The sequence below is a fragment of the Quercus suber genome, unplaced genomic scaffold, assembly GCF_002906115.3.
Source record: "Quercus suber isolate HL8 unplaced genomic scaffold, Cork oak 2.0 scaffold_487, whole genome shotgun sequence".
NCBI lineage: Eukaryota > Viridiplantae > Streptophyta > Magnoliopsida > Fagales > Fagaceae > Quercus > Quercus suber.
In genome coordinates this window covers 195,367-206,598 of record NW_027069937.1, presented here as the reverse complement: position 1 = coordinate 206,598, position 11,232 = coordinate 195,367, and the positions used below count along the sequence as shown (strand labels likewise).

The following is an 11,232-nucleotide window of genomic DNA, read 5'->3' as shown; positions in this document are numbered from 1 at the left end:
GTCATTTTCACTTTAGTGGCATTTTGGTAATTTTGATAATTGGGTAATTGGGTGGGTTGGGGTTTACCCATAATAATTGGGTTGGGTTGGATTTGGGTTATAAGGAATTAGTTAAATGGGTTTTAAATGGGTAAATGAGTTTTATATACCCAACCCAATTATGCCCACCCCAAACCCACCCAAACCCGCCCATTTGCCACCCCTAATTCTGAGTGTGATTTTATATGCTTTGGGTTTTGCTTTATCGTTTGTGGTTTTGAAAATCTCAATAACTAGCAGTTGTTCCTCCGTCTCTCCCTTTATAAAGTCGTATAAAACCGATCGAGGCGCTGAGAACTCGTACGCCTCGTCTATCATCGTCTTCGTCATTGTTGTTGTTGTTGTTTTTGTATCTGAATCCTCTGCCATCTTACACCGATTCGAGAGAATTGAAGGGATTTGTGAAAGAAGAAGAGAAAGTTCCAACACTAACCCGTTGCACCCTTTGCCGCCCCCTTATAGCTCTCTCTAATCTCAGATTCACAATCCCAATTTCCAACACTAACCCGTTGCACCCTTTGCCGCACAATGGAGGAGAAAGCTCCTTTAGCCCACGGGGATGAGCAAGTTTTGCCTATAACTGGTGCACCCTGCATCGTTTTCTTAGGCTTTGACTGGAGTAGTAGTGGAATCTCCAAACAACAGATTGAGCTTTTTGCATTAGGGATACCAGACTATGATTCAGAGACAGACTCTCCACAGACAGACTCTCCACCACCACCTCCATTATTGAAGCAAAAGCTCAATCCTCATGTGGTTATGGATCTTCCCCGATCAATATTCTTTGCAGCACTTGGCTCATCCGTATACTGTTTCAGTAATGTTGAGACCTTTGATGCTAGCTGCCCTTTCAGGTGTGCTCCTCCACCGACTGTTGCCAGATCTTACCCTTCTACCATCTTCCTTGACGACAAGTTATATGTTTTGGGTGGTGTGAAGTACAACTACGAAAAAGCAAGAGGCAATTTTCACTGGATGGAGGTTTTTGACCCGAAGTTAGGAACGTGGAAAACGTTAACCAATCCTCCTGTGGAAATCAGTACTCGTGAGATGATGGTTACGCCTCTTCCAGGGCCCCAGAATCAGATTCTTGTTATTGCACCCATTCAGAGCTCTTATGGGGTTCCCAGTTGTGTGGTCTTGACATATGATGTCAAGACTGATATCTGGTCACTTGTGGATCTTCGCATTTCCAAGCTATTTGCTGGTGGAAGTTGTGAACCGTCTTCTACAACAGCTCCAATTCCAAAGGTAGATGATATTTTTTACTGGGTTGAGTTCGGAGATTGTAATGATTTGGTTGTCCATGCTTACGATCTTTATAACGACGACTGTTTTGAGGGCACCTTAAACATGCTCCAAGAAGTATTTGGGAAGCGAGAATATCTATATCAAAGCTGTATGGCTCCTCCTCCAGGTCTTATACATTTATGCGATCACAAATTCTGCCTTCCTCTGCAATCCTGTACTAAGAATGAGAAAAACCGTGATTGGCATTACTTCCTGTATTGTGTTGTACTTAATATTTCTCCAATATTTGATGGGAATGAAGAGCTGCATAACGATATCAGGGACCTTTTCAATCATAAGAAATTGCATGTTTCTGTTCTCTCTTCTGAGAAATATCCAATGGATTACGGCGTGAATATCTTGGATACCTACTTGTTGTAAGTTTCCAACTCTTTACAAAATCCTTTTGATAAGAATAACATTAATGTCAATGGATCCTCATTATTAAGCTCTAACTTTTGCAGGAATGGATCCTCACTATTAACTGAAGCAAGTAAAGCAGGAGCAAGAGCTTGCAAAAGGCAAAAGGCAAATTAATGCTTTGTGCATTGCAGTCCATTAAGTTTTTATTCCCCTTGGAATTCCCTTGCGACATTGGGTTTTTTTTTTTTTTTTTTTTTTTTTTTTAACTATCGTTGGACCTTTCTTTTCATTTATGTTTGTGTATTGGGTTCATTGTTTAAAAATCTAACTGGCTTTCTCTTTCACCTTATTGAATTTATATTCCGAAGTTTTGGTAGTGACATAGTGAAATTTTGCTTACGTTTACTTTACTTGTTTTCCCTTCATAGTGTGGATTGGTCAATGATTATGATTTGCAAATAAGTGAGTGGTATATAGCTTGTTTGCATTACATGGCATAACGGTGGTTGTTTCGAAGACATTTGCAAATGTTTTAGTCAAACTGTACATGCAATTATATTTAGCTTAATAAAGATAAAGATCACAATTGACAATTTGAAATATTAGGGGGAAAAAAAAATTAATAATCAGAGTTTTTGCACAATTTCAAAACAAAGTTTCTGCACTATTTCAAAACAAAGTTCCTGCACTGTTTTAAAGCTGCTACACCATTTCAAAATATAGCTCCTGCACTAATTTAAAAGCTTCTGCATTATTTCAAAATCAAGTTTCTGATTGCCTAAAATAGCAGGCTAAATTGCTATAGTAGAGTTTCGTACATAGAACAATCTTACTGTTTAAAAATAAACTAAATGGCTGGATCGGTAATACATTTTCACCATGAATCAAATGAGAGAACAAAATAAAATTGAGTATTACATAACGAGCACATCTTCTTCTTCTTCTTTTGAGAAACAAACACATCTAAGCAAATAGAAGTGGTAAATAAAAAATAAAAACTGACCCCAAAAATAAATTCATACAACTGATGGGCAGTAATTGGTGTAATACTCCTATATAAGATGATTTATGCCACACCTTGAAACCAAGCGAAAACAATCAGCCACAGCAGCTACTATATGGCCCCTATCTGTGAAAGAGCTCTGCTCATCAGAAGGAGTCATAAGCACCATGTTGGGGAGGCAAGCCATAAAGGTGACATCAAAATACCCACAATGTGTGGTACCATTTGCTCCAACCAGTCCAGCTCTGTCCATTGCAAATCTCACCAGCGATTTCTGCAAATCCACATCATGTACTACCTGTGTATGAACCCGCATCAGTAATATGTAATTTCCATTACAGGATATCATTTTAGCAAGTTCTCAATTGAACAAAGATAAGGAGAAAGTTAGAGAACTGTTCGGACTTGCCTGGTCATAAGCCCTTTGCATGAAAGATGAATATAAATTGCACAGAAAGGTTTAAGGCCTTCACAGGCCAGACCTGCAGCAAAAATGTCATAAAGGTGACATCAAAACAATTATGATTCTATGCCTAAAAGAAATTAATCATCATACTAGCACACTTGTTTAAATGTACTATCAATTTGCTTATGAATAATCTTTTATCTCATTCTCATATCTTGCAGCAAAACAAAATTAAATAAGAAAAGAACAATTAAATAATAGCCTCACTAACTCACAGGTAGTGTTAGATTTCCACATTTTATTTTAAACTTAATGGATGAGCCAGCACCATGGAATTGATTATCATGGTGGGGAGAGTGAAAGAGAGCAGTGACAACATATTCTTTTGTTTATGGGTTTTGGTTGTAGTTCAAGTCCCTCTATTAAAAAAAAAAAAAATTGCAAAGAACTCGATCTTATGAGTATCGAGTTCTACATTACACAGAACTCAATTTTATAAATGTTGAGTTCCACGTGGCATTGTGGAACTCGATTTTACTAGAATTGAGTTTCAAAAGGTGGTATTTTACTACATCATTTGCGAAGAGTGCTATTTTGTTGAAAATTTCGAAAGGAAGTGCCATTTGGCCAACTAGGTCCTGTATACTCAACTATCTCCTCAATTAACATAAAACAAGAGATCTTAGAGGCCGAATTTTAGAATAGTCCACTATGGTTAGTTCACTCGCATAGACCACCGAACCCATTGAGACTTACCAAAGCCCAAAATTTAACCCTTGGCCCATTCCCAAAATCCACGAGTAACATGTGAGGTAAGCATAAATTTAACAAAGCTAGGGGGTGTCAGCTGCTAGATATGCTTGAACCTCTTCCGCTAGCTCAATGGCAGAGGACTTGACATCGGCACGTTTGTACAAATGATCAATGATAGCCTTCTTTGGTTTATTGCTACAAGTAAAACATGGATTTAGCATTTTTACAAGCGATTTAAGCTCTTTTATATTGAAGCTAATTAAGTAAAATTTTAAATATATTCTAACTTGTTGTGCAAATAGCATCCCAGGACTCAAATCAATAACAGTAAATAAGTGGAAATTAAATAACAAGCACACACAAAGAGCACAAGAATTTATGTGGTTTGGCAAACTACCTACCTCCACAAAGACGACAGAGAAATTTCACTATATAAAAAAATAGGGAGATACAATAGTGCACAAGAACACTCTGAAGAAACCCAAATCCCAGTTACACCCTAACTCTCTCTCTCACCCACAAGACAAGAAAACTCTATTCTTCTTCTTATGTAGCTGCTGTTCACTAGGTTAATTGGAATAATCTCTATGGCTGTACAACACAAACCTAATATATGTATTTATATATTTGTCATAGGTCAACTGTACTAGGAGATACATTCCTAGTTGTACTTGGTCATCCTTGATCGACTTACAAGAATGGGCTTGGGCTTCAGTGGCAACTCAAGCCACCCACGTCAACAAATCTCCACCTTGGCTTGAATTGATCAAGCTACATGAGCAAACTCCTCTATCGCCTCCACCTTAGCCCTGAAGGGCTCACAAGCTACAAACACCAATCAAGTCCAAGCAATACTTGAACTTGTTTGTTGGAACTAGCTTTGTTAACTGTTGGGGTTTATGCCCTAAAATCCAATTTATTGATATGTCATAAATAATTAGATTATTTAATTATATGAGACTATTTATAAATGAATTAATGGGACATTATCTTAATCCATGAGATGCATAGTATGTGATTTATATGATTTAGTCACAGAAGATATAAATTACAAGTTCTTTGTAAACTTAGAATTTTAGTTTGTAGTCGATGATGAAATTGGGCATTTCATTTGCGAAGACTATAACATATCAACTAAGATGATTTGTCTTGATCATGGAAGGAAAGACTTTTAGTTGATATGTTGATATGTTTTAAGAGTTAAGACATATTGAACTGGACCGCTGAGAGATTTATTATTCTCCTAACGACTGTCAAATGAATAATAAATCTCACGACTTCTATTTACATTAACTCTAAATCCTGAGAGAATAATGGACCTAATCATGAGATGTAGGTTGCTTTGATATATTAGAAGTGAGATCTATAAATCATATTCAAAACCTCAGTATGTTGGGCAATCGCATTTAGTGTTGATGGAACATATATTCTCAAGATGGAATTCATAATCTTTTAACAAAGATATAAAATATTCCCTTGAGATAAGTTTAATGAGTTTGGTTAGTCAGAGTGTTGGGCCCAACCACTTTAGTAAGGAGTTACTAAAGTATATATTTATAGAATTGAATTTCATAAATATATGATGAATAACATAAAGGATTAAACCGGGTACTCAAGGATTAATATGTAGTAATCTTCAAAGTGGCAGTCTATATTCATGACTTTGTGTTACTACGAATATTTTAATGAATGGGTTGCATGTATAATAAAGTTTTGGGATATAATATATAGATAAGGTCTAGAGTGCAACTATATTTATATAGTGGTATTAAATATAGTTAATGCTAATTTTGGGCTTGTCAAGAGTTGACAGAAAAGCTCAAGGCCCATTGGAGCTAGTGTCTTATTGGTCTCTTTTGGTCCCACTCCAAGCCACACATTATAGCCCAATTGGAATGGCCCAAAAGGCTAGCCCAATTAGATAATCGATTATATATAAGGAGAGAAACATACAGAATTATGCGTGTGTGGTTTTCATTTAGATCACATAAGGAATGCAATGATGTATGTGAGTGTTGGACACTCTTTTATTCTCTCGTTGGAAACTAATTGAGAGACCACACTTCTTGGGCATCAAGTGGAATTGGAGTGAAGATTGAAAGTGTTCCCAAGTAATTCTCAAGTTTAGGTTTTGAATTTCACCGCATCAAGGTACGCTTTCTATTATTTGTTCTAGAATTCAAGGTTACATGTTATCTCTCATGAATGAAGTAGATCCGTGATTGTTGCTTCCGCTGTGTGTTTTGTATGAGATACAAAACTAGATTTTCCAACAAATGGTATTAGAGCGGTCTTCAATATCATGCTTGTATAACATGTGATTGAGTTTTAGAATTAAAGAAAAACCATTTTCTTGATGTTCTAGTTTTCTGCAGTAAAATTTTTTGCATACTTGTTGCACGTATGGTCTGATATAGATACATGTTGGGTTTTATTAATTTATTGTTAGATTAATAATTTGAACATGTTTCTATATGTTTTGATAAGAGATAGCAAGAAGGGAACTGTATGAAATCGTTTTTGCTTTCTGCACTCAGCGCCCATGTTCATTCTTGATTAAAGAATGAGGAAAGCCAAAATGTTTATCTTTGTTTCGGTGTCCGAATCAAAGAGTTAATTGTTTTTGGTTTTCAGTAGTGCGTGGGAAACTTGCTATTTATCATGATCTACGATGTGAATTCATAGTTGTGAAAATTTTGCAGTCATTTTTCTACATATTATAGTTTTTGAAACTATTGTTTGATTAAATTGACAGTTGTTAGGATTTGGCCATCGGACATTCCCAACACCAAATAAAAAAGAGTATATATTTGTTTCCCAATCCTAATATTGAAAAAAAAAAAAAAAAAAAAAAAAAAAAAAAAAAAAAAAAACCCTCTTGAGCTTTCTCAAGGGTGTCCATCTCATCATCATTTACCGTTTCCCAACTAGCAGCATCATCACTAACTTCACTCCCAGCAGCCATTGACTCATCATCATCATCATCTCAACCAACAACATATATTGCTTGAGGTCCAACCTAATAGAGTAAGAAAGAAGAAATAATCAAATCAACCACCATTAACTCTATCAAAAAAAGAAAAAGAAAAAGATACTACAAAATGATTCTCCCTTAAGCTGCCTTTTAGAGTCGAACAAATAAAACAAAGAAAGAAAATAAAGTTAAAATATCACAACAATTTTATCCCAGACCCACATTATGAGATTTCATGTTGCATTTTCTTCTCCATCTTTTGAACAACAAAACAGACCATTTGAGTAACCATCAGACACCTCCCATGAGGTTTCTACACTTATCTTTGATACTTTCTTTTTGATGACGAGGAACCCTGGAGACCATGCAGAGTATAGTGTCTTTCTTATCTCCTATACTCTCTTGATGTTTAGGTGACATATTAATTCTCCATTTGTTCAAATTTAGCCACTTCATGTAGCTACCAAATTTTTTTACCTCTAATTTACATGTAATATCATTGAAATTTGGAATAAAACAGCTTTCATCCTTTTCCACCAAAGAGGTAAAATGTGTTGGAAATATATTATAAATTTATATCAGAAGAACAGTTTTAGATACAAGACTAAAGGAAACAGAATATGTAAGTTTTCTGTTCATAAAGGTAATAAAAAGTGCAGAATATTATTAGGAAAGTATATACCGTTGAAACCATCCCATCTGCCCATGTGGCTTCAATATCACCATTCTTGAGACCAGTTATATTCCCAACCCAAGAGAGATCTGTGAAGTTATTAGAAGCTTTACTTCCAGATGCATCATCAACTTTCTTACTTCCTGAGCGCTTTTTCATATCCCGTTTAACCTCATTTGGTCCATTTTGATGCTTTGGTTCCTCAGCAGAGTCCACACCGAAGCTGTTTCTGCAGGAGCAGAAACTGGAGACAATTGAACAACTAGATCCCCATAGCAGTAATCATAATCTGGATGCCCTTCCAATTCATAGACGCTAACAACTTCCTCCTTGTCAAACTCTCGAGGATCTTCTGCTTGGGCAACTGGCTTTAACCACCTCACACAGGCAGTTCGCTCCTTCGCGTTGACACTTTTCACAACCCCAACACGCCTGGCTTCACCAACATCATCACCATCATCAGAGGCCTTCTCCACCACATACTGTTCGGCAACAAATTCATGATCACCAGGACTATCAATAGGAATTAACCTTGTTGAATCCAGTCTGCAACCTGTCGTTCCATCCTGCCATGCCACATCAACTTTTGTCCTAGAATTGACAATCAAAAGGGCTCTTTCATAACTTTCCTCTTTCTTTTGAGCCTTCTTGTCCCTCATAACCACAACTTACGGATCTTCTTGCGATGAAGAGGCCAAGATTCATGGACAGGCTCCTTCGAAACTGACAATGAACTACCGCAAGAGCTAGACTCGGGCTCGTTTCTTTCACCATTTTTATCATTTCCATCCACTGCAGCAACTGGATCAAGATCCATGGATTCAGTATTTCCAGTTGATTCCTCCAATGAAACCTCTTCTGAATCACAACCACTTCCCATTTGAGTGGAATCTAATTCTCCGTTGGCCGAATCGTGAAGTTCTGATTTTGATAAACCTTTGTCTAAGGGATTGGAGGATGAAAGCGCCGATGATGGAAAAAGACACCAATCACCCAATTGCCAATTTGCATGAGCAAAACAGGATAACAGTTTTAAGTTCTTTGGACTCTGCTCTTCAGTGGGGGCAGTGGAGGAATCAGGTCCATAGCCAGCAGATGCTATCCAATAAATAAAAACTGATCCAACTGTAACCTTTGTAACGGTACCTTCCAACCGAGTAGCTTTCCACAAGCCAGATATCCACCTAGAATTCTTGAAAACTGATGAAGAACTGGCCCTTACACGCTGGCCTGGATAATATGGAAAATGCCCATCTTCAAGGATATTCTTGGAAATTGGTTTTAGACGGAGTGGCTCAGCTTTTGAAACTTTACACACAAAACCATCATCAAACAACACAGTTACATTATCTAAAACATCATCAATTCTACCTAGCCAGGGACCAAAAGACCACATAGTCACCCACAGTGAAATCCCTCGCGCATTTCAAGTCTTTGGATGAAACACCTTGTATAGTAGATCCATCAGGAGCTAACAAATCAACAGAGATATTAACATCAACCACAATGTTAAGGACATATTTTAGGTAATTGGCTAATCCTTTGACAAAACGCACTTTATTTGTAATTTGGTAGATCTAAGATGTGTTTAATACTTGAAGAAACATGTTGTTCAAGTCTAGTATTAAAGTCATGAAGATTGGACCAAGAAACAAGTGAAGAAAAGGTGTTCACTAAAGCTGGACATATAGCTCGACACCTGCGAACAGATATCTCGACAGCTGCTCGACACCTCTCGACAGCTGGCTATCTATCGAGCTCTTAAGGTGTTTCTTATCGCAATCTCAACAACTGGTGGATCGATCAAGAAAGATTCTGTCTCCTCGACACCTTCTCGACACTTCCTCAATAGCTGTATCTGTTAAGCTTCATTAAACATCAACACCTTCTCGACACCTGCTATTTATCGAGATTATGGAAATCAAAATTTTCAGATCTAATTTTTGGGCCAGGCTTTTGTATTTGTGTAGAGTTTCTTTTCTCACAACCCTAGACTTATATAAGACTTATTTTAGAGGCTGTCACATAAGAAAATACAAGGAGAACATGAAAAAGGTGACCGATGCCTTATTCTCTCTGAAAGAAGCTACTACGTCTTTGTGTCTTTATGTTTTGTAACCAAGTGTTTCTTGATCTTTATTGTTGATGAAGTGAAGAACTTTGCAACCAACATTCTTCTTCCTCAAGTTGGTGAGTGAGTCACGTACTAGGATTCGTGCAAAGGAGTCAGTCACGTACTGGGATCCGTGCATCATCAAAGGGTGGCGTTCATATATTGAAGAATTCAGAAGTTCTGAAGCGGTAGAAGGTTTCTGCTGTGAGTTCATCTACGGGATTGTAGAGTCTAGGGACAAAAGTTTTGTACTAGATCTGAAACTTTTCTTTACTATAGTGGATTGCTTTTCGGGAAGGTTTCCACCCAGGTTTTTTACTATGAAACTGGTTGGTTTCATTGGTTTTCCTGGGTCATTATATCTTGTCTTATTTATTTTTTCCGCTGCATGATTTTGACATGATATTGATGTTTGTTTGTTTTTAATAAGTTTTATTCATAATAAATCTAATTAATAACTTGGGTTTAAAACTTGTTAATTCTATCAACTGGGATCTAAATTTCCCAACACACAACACCCACTTGCCCAGTTGGATCTGAAGCAGAAGCAACAAAATCTCCATGTAAAAATCCACAATCAACAACTGTTACATCATGAATATTTTCAGTCGACTTAGTTTCATCAATCCAAAGTACTCGAACTTGATCAGCTAGAAGAGGACCACTTTTTCCACCCCCTCTGTCCCAATCACTATTGCCATTGGAAATACTATTTCCATCACCATCTTCTTCCTCATTTTCATCAGCATCATCGTCGTCATCCCTGCCATCATCATCCTCCTCATCAGTAATGCTGCTATCTGAATCCGTATCCCCAGAAGCTTCAGTTACTATCCCAATTTTATTTTTGCTATTGTTCAACACACAACATCTTGCCTATAAATATATGGAATGTTATGCTTGTAACTGGTAGCATCATTAGGTGTGCAAACTTCATTGCTTTCACTATCTACATTTGGATCACAAACAAGCCCACTTGGCGTAGAACCACCTTGGTTAGAAGAATTATTATTATCATGAGCACTAGTGGCAGGCTCATCAACTTTACGGACAGTGTCATCCTGTTCATTTGCCATCTAAAAAAATCACAAGAATAAGATAAGACACCACTATTCCCAATCTTTCCATTCAACCCAAAATCACGTAATTAAAAATTCCTCCGCATGCAAGATGCAACATATTACTGTCTTTTTTTTTTTTTTTTTTTTTTTTTTTTTTTTTTTTTTTTTTTTTTTTTTAATGGTCGTTACACACACACATCCAATATTATTATTATTTTGTTGTGATAAGTACACACACATCCAATAAATCTTGAACTCACAACCTCAACTTCCACCTCACTTTTATAAGGGAGGAGAAGTTGTTTGAGCTAGAGTTCACTGGCATATTACAGACTTTCTTAAAAGAGATTAAAACCATTGTTATGAATACCGTTTCGGTGTCCGTTTCGGTTTACCTATTGGAACGGAATATTTCTGTACCGGCCTATTTCGGCATACCGTTTTAGACCGTTTCGGAATTACCAATTATATATATATATATATATATATTAGTAATTAATCAAAAAAATGTTATTACTCATTGTTATTCTTAAGCCAAATTTTATAAATGTAATATC

General features: G+C 36.7%; 1 protein-coding gene and 1 pseudogene across 1 annotated transcript; one reads left to right on the top strand and one right to left on the bottom strand.

Moving 5' to 3' along the window:
* The first annotated feature begins 280 nt into the window (after positions 1–280).
* LOC136063119 (uncharacterized) lies at positions 281–2,069 on the top strand. Its single transcript, XM_065763029.1, has 2 exons — positions 281–1,706; positions 1,794–2,069. Exons 1-2 carry the CDS (start codon positions 568–570, stop codon positions 1,864–1,866), a joined length of 1,212 nt encoding a protein of 403 aa, XP_065619101.1. The 5' UTR covers positions 281–567; the 3' UTR covers positions 1,867–2,069.
* Positions 2,070–2,744: 675 nt separating this feature from the next.
* LOC112029631 (probable ubiquitin-conjugating enzyme E2 23) lies at positions 2,745–10,690 on the bottom strand (annotated as a pseudogene).
* Positions 10,691–11,232: the final 542 nt, after the last annotated feature.

Bases quoted from the DNA above. Each gene is read 5' to 3' on its own strand.
- LOC136063119 (XM_065763029.1), top strand. From the start codon at position 568: ATGGAGGAGAAAGCTCCTTTAGCCCACGGGGATGAGCAAGTTTTGCCT. The intron at 1,707-1,793 runs GTAAGTTTCCAA...TAACTTTTGCAG, and splicing joins ATCTTGGATACCTACTTGTT to GAATGGATCCTCACTATTAA.